This window comes from Strigops habroptila, chromosome 3, assembly GCF_004027225.2.
Source record: "Strigops habroptila isolate Jane chromosome 3, bStrHab1.2.pri, whole genome shotgun sequence".
NCBI classification, from domain to species: domain Eukaryota; kingdom Metazoa; phylum Chordata; class Aves; order Psittaciformes; family Psittacidae; genus Strigops; species Strigops habroptila.
The window spans coordinates 75,677,670-75,694,871 of NC_044279.2; the positions used below are offsets into that span (position 1 = coordinate 75,677,670).

At 49.8% G+C, this 17,202-nt stretch overlaps 1 protein-coding gene across 1 annotated transcript; it reads right to left on the bottom strand.

The window, feature by feature from the left end:
- Positions 1-360: 360 nt before the first annotated feature.
- On the bottom strand, positions 361-15,659 carry MFNG (MFNG O-fucosylpeptide 3-beta-N-acetylglucosaminyltransferase). Its single transcript, XM_030480452.1, has 8 exons — positions 14,948-15,659; positions 9,775-9,823; positions 9,167-9,269; positions 8,910-9,063; positions 8,354-8,439; positions 6,671-6,836; positions 6,060-6,145; positions 361-5,224 (listed from the first exon to the last, which is right to left on the bottom strand). Exons 1-8 carry the CDS (start codon positions 15,284-15,286, stop codon positions 5,152-5,154), a joined length of 1,056 nt encoding a protein of 351 aa, XP_030336312.1. The 5' UTR covers positions 15,287-15,659; the 3' UTR covers positions 361-5,151.
- Positions 15,660-17,202: the final 1,543 nt, after the last annotated feature.

The window sequence follows — 17,202 nt, forward strand, 5'->3', positions numbered from 1 at the left end:
TGTAAGCCCTCCCTCCCTTCCCCAGCCTGTCTCTGCTTGTAAGTGCTCAGGGGTAGTCACTGTTTTCCTCTGTCCGGCACCAAGCACAAGCTGGCCTTGGCTCACAACTGAGGCTGCTGGATTCTCTGCCAGTGCTAATGCTGGGTGTTTCATGGCATATCCTCCACCTGACACATCGTGCCTAAAGGCGTGAGCTGCAGATTCTCTCTGTGACCCTGCTCTGTATGGGGGAGCAGGCCTTCAAAATAGCAGCATCTCTCCCCGTCCATTGCCCTGGTTAGTTGCAATTCTTTTTCCTATGTGGCTAAGACCAACGCTGCCTTCTTCTCAAGCAGAAACAGAAGGGTTAGGACCAGAAAATCCATGTACAAAACACTCAGTTTAATGTGTTCTCAAATTCACTGTGAATCAGATGCAGCTCCCAGAAAAACCAAGGGACGCTTGACCAAGGCACAGTCAGATGTAACATCTAAAGAGGCTCCTTAGCCTTGCAAAATTGCTTGGAAAGCAATTTAAACATGAAAGATAGGCAAGCAGCCCATTCTCAGGATCTGTAATTAATCACATACAGTTCAAACTGGGAGAGGGATGAGTTCCCAGCTTTCTTGGAGTCCAAGCTGGATCAAAGAGGGAGCAAGAAAAATCTCAGGCTGTCAAGGAACAACCTTAAAGAAGCAACACCAGCTGAGAAACAGCAGCTCAGCCCTGCACTCCTTTAACCTCCCAGGTAATCAGGCAGAAAGTTTAGAGGAAAGATTCGTGCATCAGCTGGTGAGAACAGTTATTTATACATTTGTGATGCTGCTCTTTTTTCCTGGTCTTGCTTATGGTCTAAGGTAACGCTCACATCCTTTTCAGTGGAGCCATAAGCTGAGCAGTATTTGGAACAGAAGAAAGCCCCAGTTAGTATAAGATCCCACCTCTGCCACCAGCTGCTAGCAGGTGCCTCAAGGAAGAACATAAGGATGGTCCATGCCTCTCTGTGCCCTTGCAGTTGTGGAATGGAGCAATCACCCACCCTCCTTCACTTTTGCATCCACCCCACAAACACACTCAGCTGTGTAAAACCCTGGCAGCCTGTGGCACAAAAGGGCAAGCCAGGTGTCTTGTAGGGTTTTTCAGGGGTTGAAGACAAAAGAAATTAAACAAATGAATGAAAAGAGCTGCTGATCCCACCCCTGGACTGTCTGAAGAGCCTGCCTTGTAAGCAACGGCAGAGAAAGTATCAAAATTAAGAGGCCAAATCTGCTGTAAGGAATTGAGTATAACTCAGATGAAAAGACATCAACTTATCTAGAGTGTTTAGAAAAGTTAAAATAGAAAAGAAATTTGGAGCCAACCAACCTGATCCCACCTCTTCCAAAGTGAACTCTGACTCACAGGCTGGCATCCTCTCTGGCACTGGTGAGCTACATTGTCCTGATCACAAAAACATGCAGAGCTGGGGGTCCAGGAAACACCCATTTCCCATAAAAGCTCCCAAAGAGCACTTTCAATGCACAGCTGAGATTCCCATGCTCTTCTCCAAGGCCCCACATGGTGGTTTCCTTCCTGTTCCTATTTCTTACCTTTTGGCTTCTGTCTAATAAACTGCTCATCTTTTGAAGGCTGCATCTTCAGCAAGAGGCCTGGGGAGAGAGCTGGAGGCTCCAATCCAGGTATGAGTAGGGTAAGTCCCACAGTGGCTTACAAATCTGTTTTTCTTCAGCAGCAGAGCTTTTAAGAGGAGTTGGCACCAGAAAAGAAGCATTGTCTAGCACTGCTATTCTCTCTCCCCTTCAAATCTTCAGCAACGACTGCAGTTTCCCACCTATTTCAACTAATTTCTCTTTTCCCCTAAAGAAAGGATAGTAATTAGCATTCTTTTTTTTTTTTTTTTTGCACTGTCAAATAGGGGTTTCCTTATAAAAATTCTTCACAGCTAAGGGGAAAATGAAGAAAGGATATTGTTAACATGAAAGCCTCACTTAATACTTTACATTTCAAATACTGTAACTGCTTTTTTTCCCCTCCTCCTTTTTCTGAGTCTTCACTATACAGCTTAAACATCATTAATAGTGTTGGTTGCTATGGTGCCATGGGCAGGCGGAGGTCTCTGTACTTGAAACCTTGTACTACACTTAATGCTGTACAACAGCAGGGTCATGCCAACACCTTTGACTTTGACCCCCTTTTCCCAGTAAAATATAAAGACCACGTCTCCATCACTTTTTCATTCCTGGGAGAGGGTGGGGTTTTTTTCCCTGCAATGAGAAAAGGGAGCATGACATAGAGAAAAAGAGAGAGAGATAAAAAAAGAAAAAGAATAGGAGAAAGACTCAGTGGAGCCTTTCCAAAAACTTTAACTGTTACATCAGAAAATCATGAAGGAGAATTAAAAAAGACAGCCCCCTGAAAAGTTTCATGTGAGATTGTTTCTCATTCTCCCCAAACAGCTAAACATTTTAATAAACTAGGAAAATGAGGCTGTAAAACCACAACATCTGACAGCAAGCCCCAGGGGCAGGAATAATTCCTGAAACTAATTTTAACTCAGGTTTTAACACTGATCAGATTTCATGTGGTGAATGTCCCCTTAAGCTGTCTCTCTGTTCTTAGAGAAAACCTGGTTTCTTTTGTCAACTCCAAGAAGCTATTTTCTTTCCAGCGCATTGTCGTCACAGGCATGATGGGACTTTTCTGTCATTCATTGCTCTACAACCCAAGAGATGCCCTGTCCCAGACATCTTCTTGTCTGTTCTCGGTTTCCTTATGAGACAAGACATTTTCCACAGAAGTAGCACTTAACTGTTCCAGCAATGAAGCCCAGTCTTAAACCAGTTCCCATGCAGCCACTCAAGGACTCAACCCATGTAACATCTGATAGTCAGCCATGCAAAAGGCACCAGGTCAATTCAGACCAGCTGAAGCAGCCAGAATCCAAAGCAGGCTTCCAGTTTCTCTGCTTTGCTTTTCCCCAGGGAAGTGAAGCTGCTGTACCAGTTTCCTCTCCTTCTCCAGGCACAGGAATCATATTTTGGTTTGACTGTCACCAGGACATCTCCAGATAGGACTAGCTTTTTAATTCAAAGTGTCCATTAACAACAGCTGAAAGTTTGAATGGTGGAAAAAGAAGATACCTGAGTAGTGTTTATTTCTCTTGAAGGATCTAATTTCTTCACACAGAAGCATTTTTCATCTTCAGGTTGAGTTCAAACCAAACCATTTGCCCTGTGGGGGAGGACTTCTTTATGCTGCACTTGTCTTCCCATAGTTGGGTGTCTCTGTTTAGAGCCACATGGTTCCTAGGTTTGTGTAGCTGTATGAGCCAAGTGCTTCCCATGACTCAAGGAATGGGCACTGGCATCAGCTAGCTCCTGTCACTGCTCAGGATGAATTTCCAGCTCAAAGGCATTTTGTGCAAGAGAAGAAAGCAGGGGTCTCTGCTGCTTCACATGGTGGTTAAATGCTGGCAAGAAGGACCAGGCTGGAAAACAGCTCCACAGGCTCCTGCTTTCTGCTTCTCCAGAAGTTAAAGTGCTTGTTCATGTCTAAATCCTCCTTTGCAGAGGTGGAAGGTCTTTCTGACACCTTTCCTTTAAACCTCATGTGTGCTGTGTAGGAGATGCTGGTGCTTTGGGACAGGGTGGCCAGTTTTCAAAATGGTAGAGGCACAGTAATAGTCAGCCTTGGCTCTTCCAGCCCACCAACCACAGGCTTAGTCACAACAAAAGCATCAAAGCTGAGCAGCACTTTGGAGAAAGGGCATCTGTCCTTTCATCTGGAGATTACAGGAATCTTTCACAGATCTCAGCAGTGTGTTTTGAAACATTCTTTAAAGAGAAATACCTGTTTGTGCTACCACCTGCCATTTAAAACAGCCTCTTTTGCCTTCCAGCTTTCCCTGCGATGCTCTCCCCCAGCCATTTAACCATGTGTACAAGGACAAAATGGTGCCGAAGTTCATTCCCCAGCAAGCAGAATTGCTCAGCTTTCATGCCAGACTCTGAGAAAAGGACTCTCCACAAACACGACAGAAAGCTTGTAACCTATTTGGGCCTGCTCCTTTCCCCTGTTGCACTCAGCAGGGACAACAGGAAGGCAGAAGCTGATCTAAGCATCTGGAGGAAAGAAACACAGAGATAAAAAGCTCTTTGCTTTGCTGTTTCCATTCCTTCATGACATCTTTTTTTGGTCAGGGCACAGAGAAGATTATAAAGCTGTAACCTCTAATCAGCTCCTGAGCGCTCCTTCTCCATCTCTTCCTTTCTCCTCTCTTTCAGCCAGTTCTAATCCTTTATGTCTCCTCTCTCACAGATAGGAGCTGGAGCCTAATCTCAGACGACAGGTTGGTAATTAGAGCAAGAGATTATCCTGACCCCTCATCAAGAAGGTAAAAGGAGAAGAATAATGCAGGGCCATACAAGATCAAAGCTTCAATGTTCAGTGCAAGACACATCCTCATCGCAGTCAGTCTCCTCCTGGCTCCCCTACCTAATACCTTTCCTTTGTCCCAGCAGAGTGAGGAATTCCTGATTCTTTGTACTTCCTGCCCATCTTCCCTCTGCCAAGCAAGGACTACTCTTTTCCAGCACTCATTCAGCACAGAAACGTTCACATTTTCCATTTCTATAGACCTTGACTAAGCAGAGACTCAGGCAAAAGTCTGTGGCTGAGAAGTGTGGGAAGTGGGGAAAGCAATGGCAGATATGGAGGAATAAACACCTGCGCAGAGAAGCTGGAGCCTCGACATGCTCTCAGCCATCCTCAGTTGGGAACTGGGGCCCTTCCAGTGCAGCAAGATGAACCCACAGCAAGGAGCAGCAGCAGATCCCCATCTCTACCCAGATCCCCAGCAATCACTACCCAGTCCTTGATCTGCTCAGGAAGGCATACTGCTCCCATCCCCTGCACGTATCCCAGAACAGATAGGAAGCCCATCTGTGTGTCCAGCCCATGTTACCCATCACTGGGACAGATCTTGTCTCTTGCCCTGTGTCACTGGTACACAGCGAGGATCAAAAAAAACCATCACGCAGCCCCAAAACCACCATAGAAAAGAGGAAATTGGGAGCACTGAGCTTCTTCAGTGTCCCAACCCCTGCATGCACAAGGTGAATGGATGTGTCACCAGGACCCATGGATGTCACCAGGACCCACTGTAGCTGAGGCTCATGCATCACCAGCCAGCAGCTGCAGGCACCAGGAGGTGTCGGGGTAGAGATGGCAGTGGAGTGATCGAAACCTGCTGGGGAGAAAGCGAAGGAAGGTCAGGTGACAGTTTTTACACAGCTGGAGAATGGAAGACCTCTCCCTCATGTCCCATCCCACATCAGGTGCCCACCCTGCACTACAGAGCTCCAGGACTGATTTTTCACCTCAAGATGTCTTTTCTCAGCAAAGGTAGGCAACGAAGCCTCTCTCCAACACCTGAATCCAGCTCTGGTCCATGTAGCCCAATCCCATGGTTCACCCTGATCATGAAGAGTGGGATAGACACTGCACCAGCCCTCACTACATGATTCTGTTGATGTTTTCATCGCCTGGTTGCTTCCCGCCCCTGCTATCTCCAGCCAGGAGCTTCCTATCCATGCTTTGCAAATAACAACTTTAGGTTTGTTCACTCAAAGCAGAGAAGGCAAATCAAAGAACTCTTTGTTTGCAGTCAAACAAAGTGAACCTTTTTCTTTCTTCCCTTCAGTTTTCTCAGCAAAACAAAAAATGAAAGAGCGGGCAGAATTTCCTTTCCTGAGTTTAAAAGAACATATCTGTTCCTATCCCAGAGGTAAAAGGTTAGCTTGATCAGTCTCAAAATGTGAAATAAATGGCATTGCTTTTGGCTCACAAATTGTCTGAATACAATGTTTTGATACTCTTTTTCCACCCACTCATCCAAAAAGATTTGAAAAGTTTGTAAATGTTCCCGAACAGCTTAAAGCTGGTGTGCCCCTCATCCAATAAGCCACATGACTGCAAGGTTTCCATCCCTCACCCTAGATCTTCTGCACCCCATTGGGCTGACTCCCCCTCCCAGGCTATTGTCACACCACAGCAACACCCAGAGCACTCATGCCCTGTACCTTGAGGGATCCTCTTGGGGTGAGAAGGGGCCACTGAGTTCAATAACATTGAGCTTGTTCTCAAAGACACCGTAGCTGAGGGTGACCTGCAAAGAGGGGTGGTGAGAAGGAGCAGGGAGGATGAGGTGAGTTCAGGAACAAGGAACTTGCTTTGAGCAACGGACGCTCTCATTCTGGTTCCTTCTCTGCTGGCTTGGCTTCTGCCTTCCATGTCTCCTTTCTCATGATGGTCCACTGTGCTAGTCTGTTGCCTCTCCAAGTCCTCTACACCCGTTGTTATCTCCCCCACACAAGGCAGACTTGGTGCCATGTCAAAGCCCCTTCCCCAATCAATCATTTCTGCTTGTTCTTGTGCCCCATTCCCCAGGGATGCCCTCAATCCTCCCATCACTCCCCATCCATGTGCTCCCCACCACTGACCCCAGGGGTACTGTGACTGGCATCTGTGCTGCAGGCAATATCTGCTCCTTATTTCAAAGAAGCATTTGTCAGGAAAGTCTCCCCAAAAGAGCAGACGATTGATTCAACCCATGTCGAGCAATGTGCCTGTGTGCTCCCCTCCACTTCTCCTTCCTCACACGCTTCCCCCTCGCTCCATTTCCCCTCCTCACCTGCTGCGTGAGCCGAGAAGGGGGAATGAGCTGCAGGTTCTCGAGGTGGGAGTGGAAGAGCGTGTTGGGCAGCAGATGCCCACCAACTTTGCACTCAATGATGTAACCCACGGTGCAGTCGTCCGGCAGGCGGATCAGCTCGGAAGTGCTCAGGAAGTTCCTGCCACTGGAAGAGAGGAGGGCTGCGTGCGTTAGGAAAGGGGTCAGAGGGGATATAGGCATCCACATGGGTGGGAGATAAATGAAGGACTTGTAACTGAAAACCAGAGTAAATCTTGAATCTAGGCAAGAAATCCCTGAGTTCTACCTGCAAAGGTTTGGGAAGGCGTTTGATCTTTCACCACTCCCAGCCATCCTGTCCCACCAATTGTCGGGTGCTGTCCCTGATACGTATCCAGCTCCTCAGTGAGCTGATGCAGAGCTGGCAGAGTTTGTTAAGACACTTTTCCAACTGTTCAGTGAGCTGCACTGAGTCCCTCAGGGACAAGCTAGCAGTGGGACCACATGGCCAGGACCAGGAAGAAGAAGAAACAGGATATTCTCATGCAGATTGAATAAGCCATCCATCGTTCACTGTAATGTAACGCCACACGCTTGGCCATCCTTTGATGACAAGCTAAACCCAATTTCACAGTTCCTGTAAAAGCCACACAGCATGAAGCACTGTCTAACACCCCTCAGCTAGTTCATATTTGGTTTAAGCATTTTAACACAGTAGTGGCAGACTTTATGCCAGGTTAGGCATTACCCATCCATTTCACTTTCATTTTACCCTAGATCACAGATTATCCTTCTGTCTGGGTCTGCCATAAAACACATATCATGAGCTTCAGCTAAACCCGCTACCTGGTGTGAACTGGACCTGTCTTTCTGGGTATGCACAGATCTGGTTAAGGCTGGCACAGCCACTGCCTATCAAGTGTGTGTGCATATAGCCTGTGATATATCCTAACACATAGACTCATAGAAGCATAGAATAGTTCAAAGGAATAGTTCAATAGCTTGGAAACAGTTTGGAAATATAGTTCAATAGTTTGGAAAGGACCTTAAGATCATTTAGTTCCAACCCCCTGCCGTGGGCAGGGACACCTCACCCTAGACCATGTCGCCCAACGCGCTGTCCAACCTGGCCTTGAACACTGCCATGAAAACATCATCTTGTTTTAGTCTGGGCTACCACAAGACCCCAGGACTACCTCTGTTCTCTGATAAAATGAAAATGGCCACTGTAAGGAGATGAAGAGGGTTTGGTGTGAGGGAATGGGAAATTAGATCAAGAGGTTCAGGAGGTTGGAAAGAGGCAGATTCAGGGGAGAGAAAATGGGCAGACAGGGAAAGCACTTATGAAAAGAGTCACAGGAAGCTGAAAAGGATGGGAGGGAGTGTGGGGGAATAACCAAGAGCTGAAAGCAGCTGGGAATTGGGGAGTATGTCCTCGCATGGTCATGTCTGCTGACATGCCTGCTCTTGCCTCTTTTTAACCAAGTGGTGGACCCATCCACTACATCCTTCCTCCAGTCGATGTGCTTGCAGATGTGTAGTCTGTGGCACTGTGCACCCTTGCAAACATCCTTGCAAACACCACATACACAAATCCAGATCTGACGCTGCCGCGAATTACTGCGCAGCTGTGTTCCTCATCCATCCCCAGCAGCTCCCATACTCACCAGCAGCACAGCTCACCTGGCCCACGGCACCATCTTGCTCGCCAGCTTGTGGCTGATGCAGAACCCAGCTCCTCCCGTGGCAAACCAGAAACGCACAGATTTCTGGAGAGAAACAGCAAAGAAAATCAATGGTAGAGGCTCAGACGATACTGTGCTCCCTGAGATGGGAATGCTGCAAACCCAGCTTTGATGCCAGGACAAAACCAGCCTTATTGTCACCCCAAACCCTTGACTGCTGCCCAGAAGAGGGACTTGCCAGCAGTACTGCATGGATTTTGACCTTCTCATATTTGGAGCCGCCAAGTTCCTGCTGGCAGCAGCAGGTGGGCTGCCCAGGGCAGGCTTATCTCCTGGCAGACAGGTACCCAACGGCACAGCAGTGACGTGGGACTCTTCCCCGAGGTAGATCAGATTGAGTCAATACCTACAACCATGTTCAGACAAGACTGGTGAGTTTTCAGCTCTTGCCTGCTGCTCCTGGGACCTGTCTCTCTCTAGGGCATATCTACAGCCAAGGAACCAGAGCACTAAAACCAACCCATTGCCCCCTGCACCACCACCAGGGGTTGTACCGTCTGGTTGTTTGGCAGCATCTCAGAGGCCCAAATGGGTCGGTTCAGGCTGGGTTTCCCCAGGTAAACGTCCCACGTTGCAGAGTAGGAGGACAAGAGCTTCAGGAGAGCCTGAGGGTTCAAGTAGTTGTCATCATCCAAATGGCAAAACCAGCTGAGGGGAGGCAGGAACAAAGACAAAAGAGGTGTGATGAGAGGTTTGAGGTAAGGAGGGTGCCTCTTTCTCTCAGGAGACCCCCGCATCAGCCCTGCCTCACCTCCGTCCACTGGCCAGAAATGCATCAAACTCAGCAGCCATCTTGCAGGAGAGGGCTGGGTGGCTGTGCTCAGCAGAGCAGTTGGTGAAGATTGCATGGTCACCTGCCAGGAGAGAGAAAGCTGTGGCCAGCCCCTTCACATGGTCATAGGGAGGATCTCTGGGCAGGAGGGAAGGGGCTTTGTTCAAAGCCAACCTTCTCATAGCCCCCCAAACAGGCAACCGAGCGACATGGGCTCCATCCTTCCCTCTACCAGGAGATGAAACCTGGGGAAAGCCAAGCATCTTGGCCAAGACTAGGACACCCACCAACTACACTTCCACCCTGCCCACTGCTAACCAAGATTTGGGAACTAAAGGGCTCTCTCATGGGCTGTTTCCACCCATGGATACTTTAAGGCAGTTGGGATGCCTGCCCTGGGGTATGCCAACTAAACCAAACCATCACTGCTGCAGCTTGGGGTCCTCCCGCAGGACACAGAAAGGGGCGTGCTTCAGAAGGCAGCACTTGCATGAGACAGCCAGCCTTCATGCTGGACCCCATCCCAAGGCTGTGCCAGTTCAGAGGCTGAAGGTGGAGGGAGGTGGTGTTATAGGACAGGTCATTACCCATTCTCCTTTTCAGGGCATCATCTTCTTCATCGGTGAAGATGTAAGTCTGGGGAAACAAAAACAGGAGGTTAGTCTCAGGGCTGGAGCTGATGCTGCTCCTGGCCACCCACCCCATTTTCCCACAGGTCGACATGCTCACCATGGCCACCCCACTCCATCCTCTGCTGCTGTGCAGTTGAACAGAGGGATGGCTACGCTTCCCCTTCCCACATGGCACAATAGTCAGCACTTGTGTGGCTTCATTTCCTTCCACCCCACACTCCCCAGCCACCTTGGGGACAGAGAGAAGGGGACCTATGACGCCAAGTGAGGGGGGTGAGGTCTTAGGTGTCAGTGGTAGAAAAGCTAAAGCACTGTGGCTGAATGATGCTCGGGTTAAAAGGAGAACATCTGCTTGTGTGTTAAGTGTGCACAGCCCCCTGCCGCTTCCCACCTCCTCCTCCTCTTCCTCCACCCCCAGGCCTCTCTAATCCCCCTCGCTGCCATTATGTGGCACATCTCCCCCTCTTCAGGGCCTGGTGGGGATCGGGGCTGGTGAAGAAAAGCTTTCCTCAGGCAGAAAATGAGCTTTCACTAAATCAAAAAGGAGTCGCGAGCCATAAACAGTCGCTCCACCAGCTGCCCACAGGCTGGTTAAACACAGCGCCTGGACAAGGACAAAGGGTACAAGGCAGCCTGACAGCAGCTCCAGGAGCATCACTGCTCCCAAAGGCTCTGACGAGGAGAACAGTCTCTACGTCTCCCCACACACAGCCAGCATTTGGGAGATACAGCCCCATCAGGACTATGCGGCAAGAGAAATGTTCTACACATGAAAAGAAGGCAATGACAGACCCTCAAAGACCTCCTGGATCGAGCAGGGACAGCAGGATGGTTTCATGATCTCAAACGTACGTGCTACGCTGTCTTGGCAAATTACCCTCCAACACTTGAGCTGCAGCAACAGGTCACACACACATTCCTACCGCACTCCACCGGTAAAGTCTTTTAGTTATAACCACTTTAAAGGTGATCACAGGACAAGAAACAATTAGCTAAGTCTCAGGTAAAGCAGTCACCCTGGGTCAGGGGACTGTATCACAACCTTCAGGCAAGGCAGGGATTGTCAGTAGCACGGCATTTCCCCCGCCAGCACGTCAGAGCCAGAAATTTCCACTATGACAAATATTTAATCTTAAGAAAAAACCAACATCTTGAAACCGTTGAAATTTTCTGACATTTTCAAAAAAAAACCCCAGAAATATTGTTGCTGGAAATGACTTGTTTACAGATATAAATCTGACTAGAAATCATGTGTCTAATAAACATTATATCTGATTGACTTAAAATAGGAATCTGCATCTTTTCCCAGATTTTCTACTTGTGAAAATATTCTGAGGTTCCCACTTTTCCTCTTGATGCAGGGTGGCAAATAAATTTTTGGAGACACCCAACATGTTTGTGCGGGAACCCGAGGATGAATGAACATTGCCACCACGAGGAACACCAGACTGCCCAAAATAACTGGTAAAAGTGGGCTATGAATGTGAGGACTAGGCAAACTGATTCCTCTGGCTCTCCCAAACTCTGATGTCCATGGCATACCTGGCTACAGCACTCCAGAGATGCAGGAGTGTGTTCCCTGGCTCTGTCCTGAAGGAGATCACAATAGCACAAGCAGCTGCTCGCATCCTCATCTCTCCATCCCTCACACCCCTGAGAATGGGCAACCCGCAGCTGCTGCAAGCATCCAAGTGACCACTGCCATGTGTCCCTCAACAAAGCTACACATGATGGCTGGGATGGAGGAGACAGGTCTTTCTCAAGGAGACACCAGCCACTGTTGTCCTTACTAATGGAGTCTGGAAGAGATTCAGAAGGTCTCTCTGGCCTTGCCGGACCTGTTCTCCCTGCTAGGCACATGCGTGCAGAGGAATACCTGGTGTCACTTGTGCCTCTGCAGGCAAATGGAGTAGACAGAAGCAGCCTCCCCATCATATCCACCCTCCTGTTCTCCGCCACCCATCTATGGGGTCATGCAGGATCTCCCACTGTGGTGCCTCAGTGCATTGAGACTGGGCCAGGATGCTACTGTGGGGCAGTCGATCTGGGCCTGAGGAGAGATACAGCATGGAAAGCATCCTTCCATTCTGGAGTGGAGAAGATGGCTAGGTGGGAAAAGATGTCTGCTGGATGGCAGTGCAAGCAGTGACATGGAGCCACTAGTGTCAAACAGCTTTTTGTGGCAGCTCTCCATGAACATAAGAGCCCATGCAATGGATAAATATGAGACTTTGAGACCTCCTCACCTGGGAAAGTAGCCTAGCAAGGAGAAAGTAGCAAAAGGGAATAAAGATGTGGAATTTGACAAGTCAAGCCACGTTCATCTCCCAAGATCTCACAGTATCCCTTCTCTGGGAAGAAACTCCCTCCAAAATGCGAACACCTCAGCAGGGTTATTGTTGTGTCCTGCCCAGAGAACAGATTCAACAGCTGCAGTGTGTTCACAAAACTGAAATGTGAAAGCCAGTTCAGGATGGGCCACTCAAAGGTTTCATTTCAATTGTTTGGATGTCTGGGTTTCTGAAAGGAAGGGAAGTTCTAAAATTAGTTTACATTGGCCAACAAAATGCCATTTCAGACCAGAAATCTAGACTTATTTACTGGGGCCAAGAACGTAAGCCACTCCGAGATGCCTAAACAAGCCTAAACAACTACCAAAAACAACATCTCTGTTTAGATGAAACCTTTGCTGAGGGCCTTTCACTGAAATGACTTCCACATCAAGCCCCAATGCAAAGTTTGTCGTGGATCCATTCTCAAGAGGCAGAGCATGGTCCGGAGAAGAGAGCCCACCTTGCAATTCCCCTTCCCCATCTCCCACCAGCTGCATATCTTCTGTTTAAACAGTGCAGTTTCAGGGAGAATGTCTCTTTTACTGTCTACCCTGACAGAGTCCAACATAGAGGACTTTTAATTTGGCTTCCATACAATCTATCCTAACCATAAAACCCACATCTGTTCCTGCCTCCTGTTACAGCCACCTATGCCTGACCTGTGAGGTCTGGGTTGCTTCCTCCGGGAGGACATCATGCAGGTAATCAGCTCTAAAACTAGGCTTAGCATCACCAGCATGGCCACCTGCAGAGAAGGACTTACTGGATCGGTCTCCAGCCATGAGTAAGGGCGAGTGAGACAGCAAGATGGTGGGTCAGCCCTAGGAGGAGGCAGTCTCTGCATATCAGGGCTTCTGAGACCTGGATCTCTCCAAGACTGGCACTTAAAGCCTATACCTCTCCATAATGACTCAATAATAGGAAATCTGGTGATCTGTCCCTGGTCCCACAACAACTAAATGTCCTTCGCAAATGGAAAATGGTCTTTTTTTGCAAAGTGAGGTTTCTATATTGTCAATTTTTCAAAACTAAAAACCCTCCAGCAGCAGTATAATTAATAAAATAAAAAGGCTTTTAACTTTCATGTACTTCTCTTTACCCCCCTTCCTGCCCCCATTCCCCCGCCCTCATGCCATTTAGTGAAAAAGCAGAAGAAAAACATGGAAAATTGAGGAGGGGTGACGAAATCACTGAGCTTGCAACCAAAATTGATAACAGCGTAAAAACACTTTAAAATGACTGATGCTCCCACTCTACCCTTCCTTCCTATTCTCCTGCTCAGTGTGTGAAGCTTTCCTAGAGGCTGCCAACAGCACGGAAAATTCAACACCTCTCCTCAGGTTTGGACGTTGTTTGCCAAACAGAGAGGGTCAGATGACTCTCGGGAGCTAGTATTTAACTCCTGTCATATGCAGAATGGCCAGATGCCTGTTTGTCAAATGCACAAGGAGGGAAAGGTGAGCTTCTCCTTAGAAACCCACTCCAAAATCCCCGGTTACAATATCTTCATGCCAGTGCAGCCAGTGTGGTTGGGTTTGGTTTCTCCAAAGAGCTGCTGAGCTGAGGTCAGGCAGAGAGGAGAACCACATCTGGAGGAGGAAGCAGGGCATCACGGATGCCGAGAAGGACATGCAGACAGGAGAGGAAGCGTGCTCAAAATAGGACATGGCTTCCTGTGATGACTGCATCAGACCAGACAGTTGCAGCACCACGAAGTGGAAAACCACCCTTACCCAGAAAACCCTGCATTGCTTCAAGCGCTCTCCTACCCCATACCTCCACCCCCGTCCCCCTTCCTCGCTGAGGCCTGAATTTGCCTTCTAGGTGCCTATCACACACAGGCAGAGGCAAGAAAACACAGCCTTTGGGGGCAGCCACAGGATTTCTTCTTTCTTGAGGAGCAGCTCTGTGAGGGAGGGAGAGAAGTGACTGGGCTCTGGGGAGTACTTCTGCCCACCAGTAAGCCAGTATGCACAGAACCACCAACGTGGTGCCCCACGTCAGTTCCTCTAACAGGAAGGAAACTCTGTGAACTGTGCTTTAGCAAAGGGTGGAAACATCAGACCCCGCTTAAAAAAGAATCAAATAAATGAAAAAAATCAAATGCACACCCACATCACTTCGAGATGATGCACGTGAGGGGATCTGCCCAAGAAAGCTAGGCATGGCTTGTGCTGGTGTGCTGGGGAGTTGAACAGGGCTGCAAGCACTCCTCCTGCACTCCAGGAGGTCCTCCAGGTCCTCCTGCCTCACTCTCCTGCCCGCTGCATCACACCATCCAGGGGCAAAGGGTGCCCACACGCAATGTGGGCATCCTGATGGAGAGCCAGGGGACCCACTCAGCTCAAAACCCTGCTAACTCGTGGCACTAGGAGGCAGAAAACCACCATTTCATACAGAGCCAGAACACTCTGTACTCGCAGCCTAGTGTGGCCCAGGAAGTCTGAGGCCTTCTGTGTTACTAGTTAAAAAAGGGAATTTAAGCCCCTTCCACCTCAAGCTGAAAGCGTCAGGCTTAGGTTAGGGGTGATGCCTGCTAAGAGCACTTGTCCTCCCAGCCTTCATGGGAAGAGCCCACACAAGCTCTTCATCCTCTCTGCCATGAAGTAGCTACCACGGCAGAAAGGTAGCTGGTAACATCCCCCTTTCAAGGTGAACAGAAGAAAGAATTAGGGAAAACTAGGCAAAGTACTGCAATGCTCAGTCTCCTCTTCCTTTGGCCTTTATCCCCCCTGACAACCTGTCCCTGCCCCATTACCAAACACCTCCTCTCTAGTCCGAACTCACACACTCACCTGCTCTCTGGCACGGGAGATCCATGTGTCCAGGAGCAGCTCCATCCTGCTTTGGTGAAATCTCTTGGTTGTCTTCACAGCTATGAAGATATCCTCAAGAGTCAGGCTTCCCTCAGTCCTGTATTCCTCCAGCGGATGGACTTGTGGGTCCTTCTGCCCCCTGCCACCTCCTCCCTCTGGGCTCACTTTGCTCCATTGTTCTGGCTTCTGCGACATCCCCTCCCTGAGCCCTGGGTACCGAGCTGTGTCCTGAGCCCCACGGTGCCGCATGGAGAGGAGAGCCACGCTGACGAGGAAGACTGCAGCTCCAGAGAGACCATGGATGAGCCGACGGCCCATGCCTCCCAATTTATTCCCTTCACAGCCAGTATCTTATTGAACTAAGACAACCACTGCGGGTACCTCCATGTGAAGCCGTCCACTCTTCTTGAAGCCTCCAAAGGGGCAGAACCAGTCAAGAGCAAGGTCTGAATAGGATGTGGCCAAGGAATAGGGTGCGTGAAGACCAGAAAGCCAAAGAGACAGCAGCCCTGGAGGACACCGGCGAAGCAGGGGGGGATTTTCACAGACACAGAGGGCTCAATGACCCAGCAAGGCAGGGATCCGCGATGGGAAAGCACTCCGAGGCGGCCGGCAGGTGGCTGGCACAGCCTTCCCGGAGGAAAGCGAGCATCCCGAGGGTCCCCGGGGGCCATGCGTGTGGCGGCACTGCCTCTCCACCTGCTCCCTCCGTGCTGCTCGCTTTGGCTCCACGCCGGCCCCGGCCCCGGTCCCGCCTCCGGGCATGGGGCGGAGCGCCAGCCCCGGGGGAGGAAGAGGATGGAGCGGGGAGGATGGAGACGGGGGAGCCCCAGGTCTGACAGTGGCATCGCCACGCTGGGACACCTCGGAGGTGACAAACGTCTGATCTGGGAGGACAAACCTGTTGCTTGACTGTTGTCCCCGCTCCGCTGTGACAACTCTGTGCTCCTGCGGGAGGAGCGGAGGGTGGCAGGGATGTGGGCACTGGTGGAGTTAAAGTGCAGGGGTCGATGTTGTCCTTGGGAAGAACGATGTTTTCCCAGGAATTGCCCCAGATGTTTCCTGAATTTCCCTTTAACATCACCCTGTCTCTCCAAAGCAGGACTGTGCATCTCCTGCTGCCCCTCACCCCATACCCCAGAGTCTCTAAGTAGGGTCTGACCCCCACTTCTGACACCCATCTCCCCAAACCACATCCCAGACCCTAGCTACTCTTAAAGGTCCCTTTTGCTCTGCCTGCAACCATGCCCCCTCTCTGCCCCATCTCACATCCTCACCAGGGGTGTCCCACTGTCTGCTGCCCAAGTGGCACTCACACCAGCACCAGAGACTGCAAGTGATGGCCTGGCACCTCCCTTTCAATGTGCGTGGTCACCACTGAGTTTATATCCCACCCAGGTCCTTGCCCCCTGCAGCAGGGCTGAGCTCAGCAATTTGTCCCTGGCAGCTCTTGTGCTGTCCAAGACAATGCTTCCTTTTCCTCTTCCCCAGGGAAGGAAGGGGATGTGCTCTCCCTCTAAGCACACCAGAGAGTCCTGCAGGCACAGCAGCAAAATGGCATCTCCAGCTTCTTCCTCCCAACATTGTTGGGCATGGCTGTACATCTCCTGTGTGCCACCTTCACCAACAAGGCGAATGAGACCAAGGAGGGTGTTCTGGGGTCATGACACAGAACATGGTGAGTGCAGCTGAGCAAGTCCTGCAGAGAGGAGGCTTTCCCCAGGGATAGGGATTATCAGAGACCCTCAAAAGGCGTCCTGAGACAAAGACCACCACAGAAAGGAAATTTTGGGGTCAGCACCATGGATTGCTGCATGATGTTCCTGGTACAGTTGGATGTGGGGTAGATGACCATGACGATCCCCTTCACGTTATCTCCAGGCCACCTCACAGAGCAGCCACGAGGATACAGAGAGGCAACCAGCTATCTGGTATCATCCAGGAGGGAGATGACAGTGCACCCCCAGCTTCCCTGTGCAGCAAGCATGGGGACAGCAGGATGGCAGTGCTCCACATAAGCTGCCAAAATCAGAGCACCTCCTTGGGGAGCTGCAAACTGTGGGCATTCAATCAGCATCCCAAAAAATAAAAATAAGAAGTAATAAGATGGGGACCCAGGGGAAATGTGTGGGGACATGGCTCCATGTGGCTTGGACCCCCCTGGGCACATGTTAGATCATAGGACTTTAGAAAAGGGGATCAGGGCAGAGATCAAGGTCTCTCTGTTCTGTACT